The sequence below is a fragment of the Octopus bimaculoides genome, chromosome 3 (assembly GCF_046866305.1).
Source record: "Octopus bimaculoides isolate indiv1 chromosome 3, ASM4686630v1, whole genome shotgun sequence".
Lineage (NCBI taxonomy): Eukaryota > Metazoa > Mollusca > Cephalopoda > Octopoda > Octopodidae > Octopus > Octopus bimaculoides.
In genome coordinates, this window is record NC_142930.1 from 158063437 (window position 1) to 158085419 (window position 21983).

Consider the following 21983-nt stretch of genomic DNA (forward strand, 5'->3'; position numbering starts at 1 on the left):
TTTCATTTTTCAAGCATCATGGCAGGTAATTTAGACTGCAGTGATATTATTTATTAATGATTTATTTATCAATAATTTAATTAGACTTGGAGAAAATAATCATAGTGATATTTGAATGTCACCAGTATACACCAGCGATCTCTGTTATTTCGACTGAAATCTATATCAAGGTTATTGATTCTGAGTAGGACTGAAGTGATCATGTAACTGACCATTGCATCAATGCTTTCATTAGTGATAGAGGCCTTGCAAAACTTTTGAATTTTGAAGCAAAGCCCATTGAGTATTTTCTTCTACTCTTTCCTGAAGAAATTTTTGCCAAGACGAATGATGAAACCTTGAGGCAGGGACATACCACCTTCATTACATAAATTGAGGAGTGCTTTTTCTGAGGATACTTGTATAGCTTCCTAGTTACAAAGATTACAGGAACACAAATTCAGCTCTGTGACAGGAAATCAACGCACGAGAATCAATATCTTGTAAATATATGTGAAGACACTTATATGTGTTCAACTCCCCTGTATTCAACCTACTTGAGCTGGTAACATTTACATGGCAACAATTAGAAATCAATAATAAGACTGTGACTCCAGAATTTTTTTTTTCGTGAAATTATCATGTTCTCTAGAACCCATCTTTTCATTTTTGAAATTTCAGTAAAAGTAAAAGATCCATTTTAATGAAAAAATTCTGAAGTACAGAATTCTCTTCATGAAATTATGATGCTCCCTAAAACTCATCTTTTCATTTTTGAAATTTCAGTGAAAGGTCCATTTTAATGAAAAAATTCTGGAGTACTGTGACTCCAGAATTTTTTTTCATGAAATTATGATGTTCCCTAAAACCCATTTTGAGAAATGTTACCATATAATTCAAAAGAATTTCAGAAAGTAATCCATGAAGAGTTATTGATTTGGTTAATTTGTTTTCTTTAATAGTTATACTTAATGTACTTATATGTAATGTACTTATTTCCCAGTATGGTAGAATCAAATAATATAAATGTAGAATATTCAAGATTACCTGAGTAAAATTTGAACTCAACCAGCATTTTGATTCATTCAGTTTTCATGGCTACATTTTTTTTTGCATTGTAAATCTGACTTTACTTTTTGAATTTATACATTACAATTGTTCCAGTCAAGAAACAAATCTTGAATGACCATCCAAGATAAACTCAAACCTTTAGATATAGCCTTGATTTTAGTGAATTGTCCTGACATGCTTGTTTACTTTTGCTTGGATTCAATCTCAAAATTGTAATCTATTTAAGAGCATTTACTAGCACTCTGTACTACTGATCCACCTTTTTATTATATTTTGATATATTATTTGGTTAAATATTTGGAAGCAAACAGGCTGCTTGTTTTGTAGCCTTTAAAATCAGTATTTACACAATTTTCTTAACAATTAAAACAAATTCAGCCAATAGAGAAATGTTTAAAAGTGTTATCTAACATAGGTTGAACAACGTAGTCTGGAGGTGCTTTCATTCTTCTGACATATAATGGTTTTATATTCAGAACAAAGTATAGAAGAGTCAATTATTTTAAATGTTAGTCATTTACTTCTAGATATAATATATAATATCAACAGGTGGGCATGGATTGTAATATCTATGGAAAGGGCAAAGGTGTTAATGTAGCTTGCTGCTCTTCAAGGGTTGTTCATTAACTGAACAGCAGAATATATGTTTGTGTAATAAGTTTCTGTTCATAAAGTTCATTTCTAATTCTCAAAGTGTTTAACCAATCTTAAAATTAAAATGCATTTGGTTCTGTTTATAGTATTGACATAATTTTTAACAGTCATAAGAGCATTTGCAACACCCCTTCTGCTCTGGAAACATATTTTTTCTTATAGATGTCCTTTTTCTGCAATATAATTGCAGGTAAGGCTTTGTAAATAGGGAGGAGATATGTTATGGATTTTTAGTTTGTGGGTTTAGGGTTTCTCTAGATTTGGGGATAAACCCTTTACTGTTCAAATTACTCTGACAAATGTAAAGATTATTTATATTATTTCGAATTAATCATGTATTATCTCATAGATTTGAGATTTTGATGATCTTATTGTCTATATTTGGAATGACATTGTAGGTAAGTGTGCAAGGCCAGATCTAGTTAGTTTAAACATAAAACAGGAGGCATATTTGAGCTGGATATGGCTGGTTTAAAGCCTAAAAGGTTAAAATAGTTTTTATTTCTGTGAATCATTCAAGCATTGTCTCTGGCTCTGTCAGCATCTAGTTGAACTTCTCTACCGGCACTTTATGTCTCCCTATGACAACATTCATAACCAAAAGTTATGAATTTTGTTACCCCTTGGTGCCTTCCTGCTGTTTGATTTATTGCAGTATTTGGCTTATTTCTATTGTTATTGGTGTCCAAGGTTGTTCAGGTGCTGTGTTTGATGTTTTGAAGAATTTTTTCTTACGTGATTCCTTTGCAGTTCCCAAAATTCTTCCATTTCTCTTACTTTTGATGTTGCATTGATTTCTATTTAATTTTTACCAAGTTCTTTGTAGAATCATTTTGGGTTGGAGTTAAATTGTTTGTTTTGTTCAAAGAAGCATTAGTATTTTTCATATGGACAATAGGCGTAGGAATGGCTGTGTGGTAAGTAGCTTGCTTACGAACCACATGGTCCCGGGTTCAGTCCCACTGCATGGCACCTTGGGCAAGTGTCTTCTACTATAGGCTCGGGCCAACCAAAGCTTTGTCAGGGGATTTGATAGATGGAAACTGAAAGAAGCCCATCATATATATGTATATATATGTGTATGTGTGTGTGTGTCTGTGTTTGTCCCCCCAACATCGCTTGACAACCGATGCTGGTGTGTTTACGTACCCGTTACTTAGCGGTTCGGCAAAATAGTCTGATAAAATAAGTACTAGGCTTACAAAGAATAAGTCCTGGGTTTGATTTACTCGACTAAAGGTGGTGCTCCAGCATGGCCACAGTCAAATGACTGAAACATGTAAAAGAGTAATTCTTTGTGATTTAGCAAGGATCTCTTTTTTTAGGCATCATTTTATTTGTTGTTTTAGGCATTTTGCTATTTTGTATTTCTGTAGTATTTGTCTCTCTTTCCTGTTGTTTAGTACTTTTGTTTTGTTACTGATTTACTTAGGATTAACAGATCCTTTTTCTTATTCTCTATCTTTTTCTGAATATTTGCCATGGTATTTCTTTGAGCTTTGATATTCCCATTTGAGTGGATCTGAGGAATTACCAATTTTCTTTTGTGAAGTCTACTGCATATATTATTCTATTTAACCTGATAACGTTGAGGTTTGTATGTTATAATTAAGTCTGTTGTAGCCAAATTTATCGTTATTTCCATTTCACTTCTCAAATCTCTTGATTTCGCTTGCTCTGGCTATTTCTGTAAGAGCGGACAATAACCTCTTGTCAAAGGTCTCACAGGGTCTCTTTCCACAATACTTAATATCCAAGTACCAATCTCAAAATCTTTACTGTCCCAAATGAAGCAGTTTTCTTAGCATGTTCTACCTTCATGTCAATCTCAATTACTCCAACAAATTTCTCAAATATGGTTGTTAATACTCCCAGTGGCCCAACAGTTACTGAGATGACAGTTATGCTTTCCATTGCACATATTCTTGCAATATCTTCTTTTAGTTTATGCCTTCTGGTTTATGCTCATACCATTTCAATGTCCTTTCAAAACCATACAATCTCCAATGAACAACTTAGCTACATTATTATTATTATTATCATTATTATTATTATTATTATTATTATTATTATTATTATTATTATTATTAAAGAAGGCAATGACCTGGCAGAATTGTTAGCATGCTGGCTGAAATGCTCAGTGGCAATTTGTTTGTCTTTACGTTCTGAGTTCAAATTCCGTCAAGGTCGACATTGCCTTTCATCCTTTCGGGGTCAATAAATTAAGTATCAGTGAAACACTGTGGTCGATGTAATCGACTAGTCTACTCCACCAAAATTTCAGGCCTTGTGCCTTTAGGAAAAAGGATTACTATGGCTGTGTGGTAAGTAGCTTGCTTACCAACCACATGATTCCGGGTTCAGTCCCACTGCATGGCACCTTGGGCAAGTGTCTTCTACTATAGCCTTGGGCCAACCAAAGCCTTGTGAGGGGATTTGGTAGACAGAAACTGAAAGAAGCCCGTCGTATATATGTATATATGTATGTGTGTGTATATATTTGTGTGTCTGTGTTTGTCCCCCCAACATCGCTTGACAACCGATGGTGGTGTGTTTACATCCCCATAACTTAGCAGTTCGGCCAATGAGACCGATAGAATAAGTACTAGGATCACAAAGAATAAGTCCTGGGGTCGATTTGCTCGACTAAAGGCGGTGCTCCAGCATGGCCGCAGTCAAGTGACTGAAACAAGTAAAAGAGAGAGAAAGGGTGGTGGATTGGCAGAATCACTAATGTCTTGCAGCATTTACTTATGGTCTTTTACATTCTGAGATCAAATCCTGCTGAAGTTTACTTAGCCTTTTATTTTTCCAGTCAAGTACAAAGGTCAATTTATTCAATCATACTCCTCCCCTATATTTTTGGCATAAGAAATTGCTATTTGCATTTCTGCAATCGGATGTGTTCTTTACTTTCAGTATTTCGGATATTTCATGGGTTTGTGAAATTAAAAAAATTTCTTTCTCTCATAAATTAATATGGCTATTCAGTATAAAAATACCTACCAAAATACACATAAAAAAATATATTCTACAGGACCTCATCATCATCATAATTTTAATGTCTACTTTTCTATGCTTGCATGGGTCAGACAGAGTTTATTGAGGCAGGTTTTCTACAACCAGATGCCCTTCTTGTTACCAACCCTCATCTGTTTCTAAGTAAAGTTAAATTTCCTCATGGTTAGACATATTTCCTGAGAATATTGGAAATGAATGACACTGCTTAAATGATAATGATACCCATTTACAACCATTCTGCAATGTCAAGACAGGAGGACACAAACCTACACACATATCACACACACATATATACATAAATATATACATATGTCATGGGCTTCTTTCAGTTTCCATCTATCAAATCCACTTACAAAGCTTTCCAAATAGGAAAACATTCTCTTTACTCTCTACTCTTTTACTCTTTTACTTGTTCCAGTCATTTGACTGCAGCCATGCTGGAGCACCGCCTTTAATCGAGGAAATCAACCCTAGGACTTATTCTTTGGAAGCTTAGTACTTATTCTATCCGTCTCTCTTGCTGAACCGCTAAGTTACAAGGACGTAAACCCACCAGCATCGGTTGTCAAGCGATGTTGGGGGGACAAACACAGACACACAAACACGCATATATAGATATATATATATACATTTATATATATATATATATATATATATATATATATATATATATATATATATATACATATATACGACGGGCTTCTTTCAGTTTCCGTCTACCAAATCCACTCACAAGGCTTTGGTCGGCCCGAGGCTACAGTTGAAGGCACTTGCCCAAGGTGCCATGCAGTGAGATTGAACCCGGAACCATGTGGTCGATAAGCAGGCTACTTACCACACAGCCACTCTTGTGCCTTACAAAATTTTATCTTAAACCAAGAAGATAACAGTCAAATTAATATGTTCATTGGAAACAAGAGAGATGATCAGTATCAAGTACCTTAACAAGACACTTGGTGATCTGTGAATATTCAAGGAAGAATGTCCCAAAAGCTATAGGGCCTTTCATGGATCATTCTGATCCAAAAGATCTTAATGAGTGCTTTTGGATCTACCAAGTTTCATTATTAGGGATGGAAAGTAGTGTATAGCAAAAAAAGGAAATTATTATTTATTTTGGTTTATTTAAAATAATTCATAAAATTTCTTTCAATATTTTCTCTCTAAGCAATGAATGATTACTTTTGTTAAGCTTTAATGTCTACTTAAATATGAAATATGGTTCCCATGTTAGAGGTATTTCTCTTTATTTTAATATTGTGATACTTAACTAGTTTCTCACTTGTAGGTGGGTTCATTTAGTTCATTTTAATAAAAGATTAGGTTGTTTCTGTTTCATGAACTCATTTACACTATTTAATCTCCATTTAGTGGATTAAGAGATACTAATAATAAGGTTACAGAATATATATGTAAATATATATATATATATATATATATATATATATATATATATATATATATATATATATATATATATATATATATATATATAGATAGAGAGCGAGAGAGAGACACACACACACACATACACTTATTATTTGATTATTGACTAGTTTCTAAATAGCATTCTGTAAAGTTTTAGCTGACTTATGTTTCAAATATTTGACCATTTTACTGACACATCTTTTCGGAAATATTCCTTTTAGGTCTGATTAATCAGGAAACTGGAGATACATTTAATATATATTTTATAATACATTTAATAATAACAATAATACTTTCTTTATTTAGATATTTATCAAAATGTAAATTAAGTGAGAAAGTTTGTCTGAGCTAGATCGGGCTGATTAAAATGGCCTGTTACAAAATGCTTGTTCAACATACGACGAATCTTGTTTCATTCAGTCAGTATTGATTTTTAGAGGGTTAATTTATGTCTTAACACAAGTGTGTATACTCCAGTCTTTGGGTTTTTTCAGTTGGGAGAAAGAAAAGGGAATGAATATTCAGCAGAGAAAATAACTCTCACTTGATGTTGGGGTGTAAATATACAAAGATGTTCATTATCTCATCTGACTTTTTGAGAAAAATTGAAAAATATTCACCATATGACATAATAATTGCTATTGTATGTAATTTGGCGGCTTGATTTTATGCAGGCAAACTTTAGAAATTTATGTGTGTTTGTGTGTGCATGTGTGTGCATTTGTGTGTATATGTGTATCTCTTTTTATAAGAATGTGTCAAAGGACATATAGACAAAAGGTACATACTGTGAGTGCTCAGACCAAACCAAGCACCTATTTTCAAACTTTAACTGCAGGGATGCAGGATCTGCAGAAATGTTGGTTGGTTATAGGCAATGTAATGGTCAAGCTAATGTAGGTATAAGAGAACAAAATATGGTCAGTTGCAAGGCATCAAACAGTTTATAACATTTATGTAACATGGCGCAGGAGTGGCTGTGTGGTAAGTAGCTTGCTTACGAACCACATGGTTCCAAGTTCAGTACCACTGTGTGGCACCTTGGGCAAGTGTCTTCTACTATACACGTGTATGTATGCTTATCTGTATTTATGTATATATGTAAGCATAAATATGTATGTATAGGTGTGTTTGTGTACTGTTCTAGTTCTTCTTCTATCGGTCTCTTTTGCCCAACCGCTAAGTTATGGGGACGTAAACACACCAGCATCGGTTGTCAAGTGATGTTGGGGGGACGTCATATACCAAGAGTGCCCAAAGAATTCATGAGGGGATGCGATGCTGGTAAATTCAGGCCTTAAACTTGCCAGGTAGATTTGATTTGTCCACTATGAGCAGCAGTAACCAGGCTTCCAGCTCTTGATAGCATAGATGGATACTGTCTTTCAAGTTTCAATAAAACCCCTTTTACAGGTTCTTCACTGATTTCTAAGAAATAGATGGTACATGTATACTATCAACTGGGAAGCCAAATTTGCTGCTAACCCTGTCGTTCTTCAGCACAAGAGATCTGGACTTAACTGGTTTGAAATTAATGTGAGCCAAAATCATCAACTCTTCAAGACATTTAGGATCCATCTACCAGCATCCGCATTACAAGTATATATATGTGTGTATGTATTTAATTACAGTTCGATTCAGCTCATAGCTACTTCATAGGCATAGGACCCCCCCCCCCCCCCATTATCAGATGTTTGAAGAAGAGTGGTGAGAATTTAAAAGAAATTTAAAATGACTTCTAGGTATTTAGGTTTCCATTGGCCAGTTCAGATCACGTTTATATGTTTATGTTTTTACTAAAGTGACATCTATTATTGTACCATAATGCCGTCCTATTGTTGCATACAGGATGTTGGCATACTTTGTCAGCATTCTCCAGAATGATATACTCAGTAACACCATTTCTTTACATTGGCTATCATATATTGTAGAGAAGACAAGAAACTGTTGTGTCAGTCAATAAATCAACCATCATTCTGGAGGGTAGGGTGCTTAGCAGTGTTTGTTATCTTATAGCTGATTTGATGGTGACAGATTGCAAATGTCATCATGAAATCAGTAACTCTTCAAATGATAACTGTCTCTAGAGTACCACACCCTACAGAATGATGACTAATTAACTTATTGATACCAAATTTTGTTTTATGATATACAAGGAACAGGTGTCACTATAAGAGAAATGGACTGAGCTTTTGTCTTGTTCAAGAGTAAGCGACATCTGTTTTGCAAAAGTATTACCCTAGTATGGGGTGACAAAATTAAATAGACTGACACTATACGATGTGTTCCAGATCCTTTCACTTAAGTTTTCAATGTTCATTGTGTCCTTAATGCCAGTTCATTGTAATAAAAGATATCTTTATTGAGCTTTGAATAAATATTCATCATACACTTGTTTTTTTAAACTTGTATCTTAACAAGTGATGTAAGATATTATTTTGTCAGTAAATTCAATTATACTCACTCCATAGTTTAAGCATGCTTAAAATTGTTATGGATACTATTCTGCTCCCCAAGACTTAGCATTTACAAATATGTGTTACTGATAATACAGATTAGTTTAATATTTTACCATATACATACATAAACTAACAATACGATGCATCATATCATCATGAGTCTATGTTTATGAGTTCAAATCCTATAACAGTTTCTGGGATATATCTCCGTGCTACAAACATCTACTTCAGTGGATTTCATTAAAAATACGTTCAACTCTTACTTTGCAATTGAATGGTTTAAATAAATTGAGATAGTTAATGTCTCTGTGTTTTCTCTGCCTTGAAAGCAACTTATTAGATAATTTGAAGCTTAAAGAAAGCATTCTGGGAAATTGAAATGTACCTAAAGTGGGGAAAATGAACAAAAATGGAAAAGAACTGTAGGAATTTAATTTAGTATAGGAAATGCATGTTCTAAGTTGGCCTTTTTAAAAAGCAGGAGTATAATTTTGTCAAGATTAGATAAGTAGCTTTAATTTGTATTCACAATAATTCTAATTTATGCTTGATTTAGAGATGTTGAACAAAGTGGGCAAATCTCTTTTCATATGACCTCCCAATATTTTAACTTACTTTCTCTGACTGATGGATACCATTTGGCAATTGGTATGGCTTTATCACTTTGATTAACGATAACTATCAGATTACTGCATGATTAATCATGGAAATTGTATCTAACCCTTAGAAACCAAGGTTGTAAGATAAATCAGAAGCTTTCTTTAGTGATTGAAAGGCATTTTGCTTCTATTGGCTTTCAAGTTGATTGGTTGCTTGTCTTTCAGGAATAGGCATTTTATTTATGCATAGAAAGTATATACAAAAGAATAAAGGTTGGTTAGCTAGAAATTTCTTTTCTAATAATAAGTAAACATGAATAGTATTTTTATTATAATAATATAAAACTAGGATGTTACCTGAACTTCGTAATATGCAAGACAAATATTATCACATACATGAACATTTGAGTGAACAACTTGATAAGTAGATGGATGATAGACAGACAGACAGATAGGAGTGATATCTATGAAGATTAGAATTCTAGCTAAGAAATTCTTTGCATGGAAATTTGATTGGCTTGAAACAGCAGTCAACTCTTCCTCAAATCACAACCTACTATTTAAAAAAAAAATGAAAGAATACAATACATAATGTGCTCTTAGGTATGGAGAATAGCAAAAAAAAGTGATTTAATTGATTATTCTTTATAATAAAAAAATCTTTTATCAGCTGCATGGACTTGAGCGACATGAAACTGCTCAAGAACACAATGCATTGCCTGATCCAGGAATTGAAACCACTATCTTACAACCAGGAGTCTAACACCTTAACTGCTAAGTTATGTGCCTCCACTATTGGAAGGTATTTTGATCATTGTATATTTTATATTAACTGCTAGAATTCAGCCTGCAAAACAGAAAATCTCAAAATGTTCTCCATATAACTAATCTACACTTACTGAAAAGATTTGTCAACAATATATCTCAGTGAAATACTGGTTTCAAACTGAGAACAATATATGACAATTTTGTATCCTTTCAACATGCAGCAGAAGAATGCCTTCCCGTATGGGCTAAAATTAAGCATAAAGTCCCAAGTGAGCCTTACGTAATTATTGACAAGTGCAATCAATTGAAGAGTGACACCCACTTAAAGTTAATCATATCTTCCAGATTAAATATCACTAAATTCAAAAATACTTTGCAAGATCTTACACTTATGAAATTAAATGACAGAAATGTTCATGCAACTGTTATTAAATATGGCAAACTGCCCATGGAATTAGTGGCAAGGAATGTATGAACAAGTTGTAAAAGCCACAAGCTTGCTGGAACAACTATGCAAATAGAATGAACATTTCCAGGACATTCTCAGTTTTAGATAAACTTTTGGAAACTGCTATTAAACAAGATTTTGACATCAAAGTTGGTAATTTCACATTAGATGAACTCAAAGACTTACTTAAAATGATTAAAATTAGAAGGCAGCTGGGCTTGATAATATACTACTAGAAGGGCATTCAGTGCAAGAGAAGGGCATACAGTGTTAGAGAAGGGCATCCAGTGTAAGAGTAGGCATCCAGCGTAAGAGAAAGGCATCCAGTGTAAGAGAAAGGCATTCAGTGATATCTTCCTTCAATTTTGCAATGCAGTGTACAGTTAAAACTAGTTGACAAGTGGAATAAAGGTTGTATTCTTCTATTCAAAAATTGTGGTAATTTAAGCATGACTAAAAATCATTGAGGGATAGCAGCAAAATCTACATCAAACTGTTATTTAATTGTAAACAGCAAAAACTCCTTCCATGGATACCATCTCAGATGTTCCTTTCAACTTACCTTGAAAATGAAGCAGAAGATATTAGGCATTGTGTCAGTATCTCAAAAACTGAATATATCTGTTAGACTCAGAAGGGCTCATAAGCATAATCAAGCAAAACCCTCTAAAATCTGTAGACTCTTTTGTGTAATTAGGGACCACAGCCTCAGTTTCATCTGGAAGTTATTGCCACTAGAAGAGATACTTCAGCCATGCCAATATCATTGTAGTCAGTGCTATTGTATGGTTTTACTACTTAAACACTTTTCAAAAATCAACTGGCCAAAGATTATATGACAGTCATCAGAGAGAGAGAGATGTCTGCTATTTGCAGGATGTTACTGGAATTGTAAGCAAGATTTCATTAATGATATATTTCTATAGAAACCCCAACACAGATCTACATGCATCAGCTGTCTCAAACATGCTATCAGTCGGATCATTATGGGTGGCAAATTTGGTCAGGTAATTAAATCCATCCACATTGCAAACCTCATTTGGGAAATAATAATATATCTAATAAGGAAACTTTCCTTCACTAACATCTTTAAAATTTCTAAGCTATTGTTAAACTCTGTCCCTTTTCTGTTTCTTTTGTCACTATTATAAGACCATGTGCTCTGCCCTTTGGCAACTCCTTTTTATATCACTTTCAAGGTTTTTAATACTAAACATGTCAACTTATGTTTTTTTCTGAATCTTATGTTTTGTCTGAATCTCACTTTCCACTTATTTTTTTTATTTTTTATCAGCTATCACATTAACTCATTTCAATTATTCATAAAACACTAATCCAGAAGAATCTTGTAAGGTTGTGGGTAATACTACTTCTCAGACAAATAAATAAAAAGTTTTATAGCATAAATAATATTTAAATTTATATATTTCATTCATTTGTTCTAATGAACTATTTCAAATGATTAATTCATGCAAGCAAAGCAACAGCAAACTAAAAATAGTTTCTAATTTAGGCTCAAGACTTGCAATTTTGAGGGGGTGTGTGAATCAGTTACCACAGTGCTTGACAGGTACTCTGTTTTATCAACCCCAGAGAGATGAAAGATAAAGAGAGATGAAAAGCAAAGAATTTTTAACTCAGAGTACAAAGAACCAGAAGAAATGCCACAAGGCATTTTTGTAGATTCTTGCTGCTCCCCCCACCCCAAAACATTATGTAGAGATATGATTATTCGTGGCACTCCGTTGGTTACAACGACGAGGGTTCCAGCTGATCCGATTAACAGAGCGGCCTGCTCGTGAAATTAACACGTAAGTGGTTGAGAACTCCACAGACACGTGTACCCTTAACGTAGTTCTTGGGGAGATTGAGCGTGACACAGAGTGTGACAAGGCTGGCCCTTTGAAATACAGGCACAACAGAAAAAGGCAGTAAGAGTGAGAGAAAGTTGTGGTGAAAGAGTACAGCAGGGGTCGCCACCACCCGCTGCTGGAGCCTCATGGAGCTTTAGGTGTTTTCACTCAATAAACACTCACAACGCCCGGTCTAGGAATCAAAACCATGATCCTATGACCGTGAGTCCGCTACCCTAACCACTGGGCCATTGCGCCTCCACAATATGATTATTAGGAAGTAAAAGAACTGAAGACTATTCACCATAAATTCAGACTTTGGATAGACTTTGTTACTCTGCTTGATTCAATCTGTCAACATGAAAATAGATACCTTTTTCTATTTTATAGTTGTGGGATTAGCTCTTGAAAAGCTTTTAACTGTAAAAAATTTCTTGCATTCTTCAATACAAATTATATGCATCTGCAGAATATTTCCTCATATGACAATATGTAAAAACTTGATATAAACTGTAAAAGCTATTTCTGGTTGTATTATACTATATTTGATAAATTTCTTCCTTTTTTCCAGAGGTTCAAAAGAGTCTCTTTCATCCCGAAGTCATCGCACTGACCGAGCCGACAGATCAGAACGAGTTGCTGACCGCAATGAGAGGGTTGACCGTACAGCAGAGCCACATGAGGACTGGATGGCAGACAGACACCGTGAGGGGGATCGCCGTCGAGGTAGAATTAATTTGGAATCCGAACATTACCAGGACCCTGTTTTAAATAATCAAGATTATCATGAGTCAGATACAAGGCCAACTAGAGAGCCCCGCCAAAAAGATGGTTATGAAGAAGAACAGTGGAAAAATGTTGATTCTTCTAGTGGCCATCATGGACGACGAAATGCTACACGTCACCAGAGAGATCATCAACGTGCCGATCAAAATAAAGATCATCCCCAAGAAGCTGTTAGAGGCCACAGAGATTCATTGAATAAAAGAGATCATATTAGGGAACATCCAGCACATTCTAGAGATCATCGTGGAGAATTACAAAGAGAATTACCAAGGGAGCAGCACCCAAGAGAGCGAAAAGACCATATTACAGATTCAAAAGATAGTCGATCCCCGAGTCGTGATCGTGAACGGACTCGGGGTTCGAAGGGAGATAAATACAGCTCATATATCACCGATCAATCATCAATTCAGGTAGTAAGTACAGGGCACCATGATAGAGAAGCGTCAGAGATTGAACATAGAGGTGAAACTGATAGATATTTTGATAGAAAACAACATTTGGATCCTAATTCAGCTGCAAATAAAAGTTCTAGAACTAACCGCCGCAAAGTTGAAAGTATGTTACGCAATGATTCTCTGAGTTCTGACCCGTCTGACTGCGTCAGGCCACCTCCACCTAAGCCGCATAAACATAAGAAAGGTAAAAAACAAAGACAGCAGTCGATTAGTAGTTCTGATGACGAAATCCGATCAACTCCAGAATGTTCTAGTTGTGAAGAGCCTGATATGGAAAGTGAAAGTGTTAGTGAAAAAGGTTAGTAGTACTACTATCTACTTTATTATTATTTTTATTTTTTTTACTGATTTTTGTCTGAAAACAGTTTGTGTATTCGGTTTATTCAACATAAAATGTATCTGCTTTTGTTTGTGTATATGTGCGTGTGCATGTGTACGTAAATGCCTTTTGTTTAAAGTATATTTAAAACTGTTGGAAGAATTGCTAACAGAAGGTTAGATATATTCTTTTACAATTATACCAGTTTTAGCCATTCAACTGTAACCATGGTGGACCACCAATATATGATAATTAAAACTAAATGCTTTTACATAAAAAAGAAATGCCAAAACATTGTTGTGTAGTTAATAAAGATCTTAGTAATTTAATTTAAGATTCTCCAGATATAAGATTAATGGTTTTGCTAATTACCAGTTTGAAAGTAATTGTATCTAGAATTTATTATAAGAAACAGCTAACATTAACCAGTGGGACATTTATTTCTTAATCTAAAAATTAAGATTGTATAATTTAATTCAGCTAAAGATTTTTCTATATTTTTTCCTTTAGAATTTAAGTTTAGCTAGGAAAGCAGTTCTAGAAACTGATAGAATTACATGATTGTTATTGATTATGAACATTTGATAATTCAAGTACATTACATGTATTTGTATGTAGTAATAAGTTGTCCATAATGAGTTTGCTCTGTCTAAGATTTCCAAAATATGTCCAACAAGTATATGTCTTATCTTACCTTCTTCCAGATTCTTATCCAGATATTGAAACGCTCTCACATACATAAAATATACATAGTATGTTAATAAATAACACAATCTCAACCATCAACTGCATATAGATATATATATAGTCAACCCTAATACTGTGTAGACAAAGTAAAATCTTCGTTTCATAAAAATATTTCTATGAAATAAATCCACTGCAGCAAGTCTATGTGTATATTTGCTTGATCTGCTCAGAAAAGTAACCAAATATCTTATATTTTTAAACCCTGAATATCAGGATTGTATATTCACAAAACAATACTGACTGGCAAGAGCTGGAGTTCAACTTGACTAATATTTTGATCAGCTGCTACTCTGCTGTAGGCATACTTAAAGTTGACCAGGTCAACTTAATCATAAATCAGTCATTGTTGACAAAACACAGCCTTATACCATGCACTACATTCATAATTAATGTTTTTATCTTTAACACACAAAAGACTAAAATATTAATCATATATTTCAGTTTCATTCACACAAAATACAGAAGACAGGAGCCCTTGCTGGCACAACTTTCAGTCAAAGTAACAAAAATAAATTTGCCTATAAACAATAAACTTTACTGTTTATATATAGAAATAGGTAGCTGTGTGTACCCCTACAAAGATAAAAAACAAACAGCAATTTTTCTAACCCTGCTTTCTCCCAAGTGTCCAATCATTTAGCTTTAGGAATTTTTAATCATCCAGAATCTTATAAAGACTAAATTGGAAGAAAATATTACTCTAAAACCTTACACAAATCTATAAAAAATGAAAAATTGAAAATTGATTGAAATGTCAAGAATTTTAATTTAATGTTATAGAACTTTTATATTCTTAGAAATAAATTAGAAGCAATTTGTAGCATCAAATGGTTACATTAGATTACCTCTATCATACTGATTTTATTTAAAGTTGACATTACAAAACTAATTGTATATAATGCAGTATTGTTCAAAAAATCAGACAATATGTAGAGAAACATTCATAATTTGCATTAGGATACATTATATGAAGCAACATCTTAAAATTGAGATTAATGAGTTAAGATTCTTTTTCTCCTTCTAAGCTCAATACTCATCCTTTACTTCTTGTTATGGTACATGAAACATATCCAGCGAATTATTAGTCTGCATATGTTGAATTCAGCATATTACATTGCTTCTTTCTTTTTGTCATCCTATACTTTGACTTTTATTACTGGACATGTTTATTTCCTTTACACTAATATATATTTTACTTGCAGCTTCTTAAAGCTGTTATGCTATATTTTTGTTTCTTTTAATTTGTGCAATCCATTAAATAGTCAATTTAAATTTGCTTATGTTGCTAGCTACTCATTTTTCATCTAATTTCAACAAATTCTACAATAGATTCTACAACGAGAATCTATTAGCTGTTATTCAGAAGCCCCACTAAGTGTTTAGTCTAAATCATTTTGTTATTCTCATGGACGGTGTTTAGTGACTTTCCTTCTAAACACTAAAATCACTTAACATTCTTGACTATCCATCCGTCATCTTACAATGCCTAAATGGCTTTCCCAAGTTATTTCAGTACTTGTTATGGCCCCACAAACTTCAGATACAGAAACCCTTTCAAAATCTTTCTCTGTGTCAACTAATTCAAGCAAGATATCTGTTCTCTGCCAAATAATTTTCTTGCACCTCTTTCACCAGAAACAAAATATCTCTAATCCAAAGACTTCCTACATCATCATCAGTTAATGTCCATTTTCTATGCTGGCATGGGTTGGACAATTAAACAGGAGCTGACTAACCAGAGGAATGCATCCGGCTCTGATATCTGCTTTGGCATGGGTTCTATGGATAGATGCCCTTCCTACACACTACATCAAATCTAAACTCACTTTATACTGTATTAACTTTGCTAAAATATTTTCTGTCACTTTTCATTAATTGGGTCATTAGCTTGAGACTTTTCTGATGATCTATTGAGCTCTTCCTTTGTACACACCTATGATATGGAAGTAGTTGTTCAAACATTTTGAAGAAAACCAATAAGTTTTTGTTTTTTTCACAGATATACAATAATTTCGTATTGCCAACTTTGGTATTATGCTGCATCCTTTACTTTGCAGTGATTTGATGATGTAAAAAGCTGTATTGAATTTGGTACATCATCATCATCATCCTCATCTTCTTGCTTTCTATACCAACATGGGTTGGATGGGTAATCATTTTCTAAATTAATTCTTATTTGGAGTTCTCATAGACATATTGGGGACCACATTTCACTTGTGCAATTTCTTAGATGATTTCCTAATGACAATCATTTCACTGAGTTTACTAGTGGAATTTTATTGTATCATCAATACTAGTGAGGTTGTCTTGCTTTCAACAAGACAACAGAGTTCTCCCTACTTTGTTATCTAAGAGTGTAAAGACAAAGGAGAGTACGATAGAGCAAGAACCAGAGCAAGAAGGTAAAAGAAGAGATAGATAACTTGAGTGAGAGAGAGAGAGAGTGAGATGGGATGAGGTCAGGGGCAAGGTCATGCTGATGAGTATAATAGAAAAGAGACAGGATTAGGCAGCTACATGTCAGTTGTTGGTAAAGAGATTGGATAGCAAAATACCATAAGCAGCATGATGGAAGATGAGAATGATAGGAAGGAGACTGAGGGATGGGAGAAGTAGCAATAGAAGTGAAAGAGAATGATGGGATGAAATGATATATGACAACGATGAGTGGTAGAAGGGAGAGTGATGTGAGAACGATTAGTAGCAATAAAGATGAATGGTACTGAAGGAAAGAACCAGTCATGGAAAAGCAGTAATAATGGGCGCTGGTGAGAGAGAGAGAGAGGGAGAGAGAGAGAGGGACAGAATGTGTGTGATAGATGCCAATAATGAGTGATAAGAAAGTGAGTAATGAAAGAGAGAAAAGTGTGAGGCTGGCACTAAAGAAAATTGACAATTAAGGGAATTAGATAGATGACTCCAAAGCCATCTCTTGTTACGTAGGCAACATAATGTAGGAGAGATAGTGATAAAGATGATGTTTGGAGGAAATAGATACAAAAAGATTCAATACCATCGTTTGATGCACTGGTAGAAAATAACAATGAGTGCTAGATGGGAAGGTAACAAAGTTAGGGGGAGAGTAGAGGGTAACTTGCTGGACACACTGAGGGAAGTACCTAAATATAGATATACATCCCACTCTTCATCAATATCACCATCTCAACATCTATTCTGTCATGCTTGAATGAGTTGATAGTTCTTCTCCAGCACCATGTGTCACCACTTATGGTAATCTTTTGTCATTTTCTTGAAGTTCAGTCTTCAACATTTTGCTCTGTTTTCTTCGGTTTCCATCTCCCTCAGATCTATTTCAAGTGTTTAACTTCCTTTTTCCTTTATACATCATATGCCTATATCTGCACACAGCTTTTTCTTCAGCTCATTTGTGCTCTATAACTCACAGTAACATTACACACCTTATAGTGCATGATTGCTTCATACCTTTAAGGACCACATCCTGCTGTTATACAGCATCACACTTCATACCCAAGTGTCATACAATCTTGTCCATGAGTCTGACAGAGAAACCATATATTACCAGTAGAAGTAATTGCACCCTGAACTTTTTCCACGATGTTCACACTCTGCAAGTATTCTAGTGGAACATCCATTTCCCCTGTTAATTGAGTCACCTAGGTAAGAAAAGCTTTCATCTACTTCTAGGAAATCTGGATATTTGGAAGAATCTTTTTCACATGTACACTTACTATTGGTTGTTCGAAAACCTTCTCTTTCAGCCTGTTGGTAATCCCACTACATTAGTTGTGTGCTCATAGTTTACTCTGGATACACTATATGGAGTTGTTAGCTACTGCTCTTTTGCTTTTCATGTCCACTCAGTTCCTTGATAACAGCACCATAGACATCACATGTGTCAAATAGACATCACATGTATCAGATAGACATCACATTTGTCAGATAGACACACATAGACATCACATGTGTCTGATACATTGGAGCATTCAGCAGCTTGAGTATGTGTGAAACAGCTTCTTTCAAGATCTAAAATGCTCCATAGAAGTAGATGATAGCTTTTGTTACTTTGGTGACCTAATTAATAGAGATGTTGTGGTGAGAGATGTTCAATGTTAGAGAGTGATTGTAAACGGGGATTAAATATAGACAGGTGCAATGTCAGCCATCATAATTCAAGCAGCATAGTACTGTGAATAATGGGGGTAAGTGAGAGGGTAATAAAAATAAAAGAAGGCAGTAAATGGAGACTCAAGAGGAGAGTAATGGCTGAAAAATCCAAATATAGATATATTATACATTCCAACCTCCATCACCACTACCAGCTCAACTTATGCTTTTCCATGCTTTGACATAGGGATAAGTCTTATCCAACATCATATCACCAGTTGCTTTGGTCCTTTCTCATTTCATTCATAAAATTCAACCCCTAGCAATCAGTCTTCACCACTTTTTCACGTTTTCATAGGTCTCTCTCTTCTACAGATTCCATCTAGTTCGAGTTTTCCTAGGTCTCTCTCTTCAACAGATTCCATCTAGTTCGAGGTTTTGGCAGCTAACATTCTCCTTAGACATTGTATACCCAGATCAGCATTGCCTTTTTTTTGCACACTACATCTAATTACTTTTATATCTAGCTTTTCCTTCCACTCATTCATATTCTCTTGGTCATCTACTCTAATCTTATCAAGTATAGCAAGCTCACTTTATTTCTTTCTCACCTTTGCACATCCTCTACATTCAGGACCTATATTTTGCTACCATACTGCAACACATTTTACGCCCAAGAATCATACAATCTTCCTTTCGCTCTGCAAGAGAAACACTTTGTTACCTGCAGAGGTGACAGATACCTGAATTTCTGGCTCTTGAACTCCAACCACAATGCTAATTAGGTCACATAGGTAACAGTAGCTCTTATCTACTTCTATGGAACCTTTTGGGCATATTAAAAAGGCCTATTTCTCCCATACTTTTCTTGTATATCTACTATATATGAAGTTTATCTTCTCTTTCAGCTTACATATGATCTCACTATACCATTCAAGTGTTCATAGTTTACACTAGGTACATCATCTGAAATTTATACTTATTCCTTTACTGTTTATCAAGCTAAAAAGGAATAGGTATAAGGAAATGGCAGCAGAGTCTTGTCTTTTTTCTTACTTACTACAACTTGTGTGTTTGCTAATTTTTCTTTGAGGCTTCTCAATTCTATGAGTTATTTCTATGGTTAGAATTTCTCCTTCAAATTTTCTACAGATTCTGCCATAAGAACTAGGTTATCCGCATGTGGGTTTTCCTGAGTGCAGCTGTTCTTAAACTTTTATGATCCAGAGGACTACTTTAAACAAGAGGAAGCTGTAAACAGAACCCTGATAAACCTTTATATGTACACAAAATTCCTTGCTGGCCTCCTTTCTAATTCTCACATTGCTAGTTGCCTTTCTGTATAGGATTTGTACAACCTCCACAAGATATTCCATCTATCCTAATTCCTTGAAGGCCTGGTGTAGAGAGTGTGAAATCCTGTCAAAAGCTTTCTCTACATCAACTAAATGCTCAAGATAGTGTCTTTCCTAGTGAAGTTCTTCCCCTACTGTTGTCTCAGTCAGGAGAGGGCACCAGTAATATATCTTTCTGGCTCAAAGTTGAACTGCATTTCATTTAAATTAATTATTTTACTAATCAGTGGAGCTTCATTCATTTTTTACATCCATTTTTTTCCAAGCTAGCATGGGTTAGATGAATATTCTTTGAAGCATTGTTTTACAGCCAGATGCTCAACTGTCTTGTAAGTAAAGGATACCTTATTTTACAAATCTTTGAAAATGCAAAGCCTGCACTTAACCTTTTGAGTGGGGAAATGACAGTTGAGAAAGTTTTGGAGAATCTAAAAAAATCAAACACAGGGTTAGGATTTAAGTACATTCATAAGCTCACCATAAGACAGAAAAGATGGACAAAATCACCTCTGAGAATTGAGCCACATATCTATTGAATCATTCAACCATGTTTAAGATGCAAAGGACTTCAGACAAAAAGTACCCAACAACACAGGTGACCTCTCAGCAGTTGTTCCACTCTAAATCCACAGGTGAAACTATTCTAAAGCATCATGGAAGAGAGTGAAATGATAATAGTTAATGGCAATACAAAATTAAGTATAGTAAACTGGGACATTAACAGAATTCTAGAGGCCACAAAATGACTTGTCAAAAGTGGAATTGAATGTTTGGCAATGATTTTCTTCAATGTGTCAAAGGACACTTTGACTCCCAGGAGAGACAGGGAATTATTAGAGCACTGTGAAACTGCTTGACAAGATGGTGAAAGATTTTGAAATTGAGGAGAGAAATTAAAACTTGCAACAAGCAATTTAAAAGAGAAAAAGTATTGAGGTAAAAGAAGGTATAGAAATCTTGGTCAGAAGGCTTCAGGACTAAGAAAGTTAAAAAGTTCTCAGAGGCTGGGGAAGGAGAAGAAAGCTAAGTGGGCTTGGTTCATGGAGAACTTGTACAAAGTTATCTAAACTTTGTTAGGAGAAGCAAGACTGGAAGACTGTTCAGTTCTAAGGAAATTGTGGAAGATTTCCTCAAGGAGAGTCTTAGGGGATAGATGTTAAGTGCACATCCAAAGGTTAGCTGAGTGGGAGTTCCTAAAGAAGTACTCAATACTAAGGAACCTGCACAGAAAGATGTCCAAGATCTTTCCATTGAAAGATGTGCAAGTGCTGTACAAATGGTATCCTTTAGGATATGGAAGTTGCTGCTACACACCAAAGAAAGCAGATTCCTCTGAGATTATCCAGTTCCAAACCATTTCTCTCTTTAGTGTTGAAGACAAAGTATTCTTCTCAGTTCCAAGTCAACAGGATTATGAGCAGTCTCTTGGAAAACAAATATTTGGATAAATTTATCCAGAAAGTTTACATTCTAAGCTTCTCTGAGTGTTTGAAACAGAGCAATACTTAAGTAATTCATCCAAGAGGTCAAAGACAGAAAAACTAACAGTCTGGCTCAAGTTGACTGATGTGCATGACCCAATCTTTCATGATTGCACCACTGCAGCTTTGGAATGCTACTACATTCTCAACCACATCATAGAACTTGTTGCCTGCTACTTTAAAGGATTCAAGACAAAGTCCAAGACTGCTCATTTAACAATTCAGTAGCAGAACCTGGTAAAGGACATTGTTACTGGTTGTCTTACCTTCCCCATTCTGCTGTTTATCATGCTGATTAATTTGTTCACAAGAGTCATACGGAAGGAATCCAGAAGGTGATAACAGACCATAGCATTTGCCCCACCACCATTGAGAGGACCCTGGATGATCTAACCAACATTAATCCAAGGTGAATTCTGAAGGAATTGATGATGTGGCAGAATGAAGTTTAAACCAAAGAAGTTCTGATTCAGA

The 21983-nt window shown here is 34.7% G+C and overlaps 1 protein-coding gene across 21 annotated transcripts in view; it reads left to right on the forward strand.

Annotated features, from left to right (window-relative positions):
• The window catches only part of LOC106883284 (regulating synaptic membrane exocytosis protein 2), a 272841-nt gene that overhangs the window by 114007 nt on the left and 136851 nt on the right, over nt 1-21983 (forward strand). For all 21 annotated transcript variants that reach the window (XM_089349850.1, XM_089349857.1, XM_089349852.1 and 18 more), the window contains one exon: nt 12852-13819. In XM_089349850.1, coding sequence (XP_089205976.1) covers nt 12852-13819 — 968 coding nt within the window. The remainder of the gene's footprint in view (nt 1-12851; nt 13820-21983) is intronic.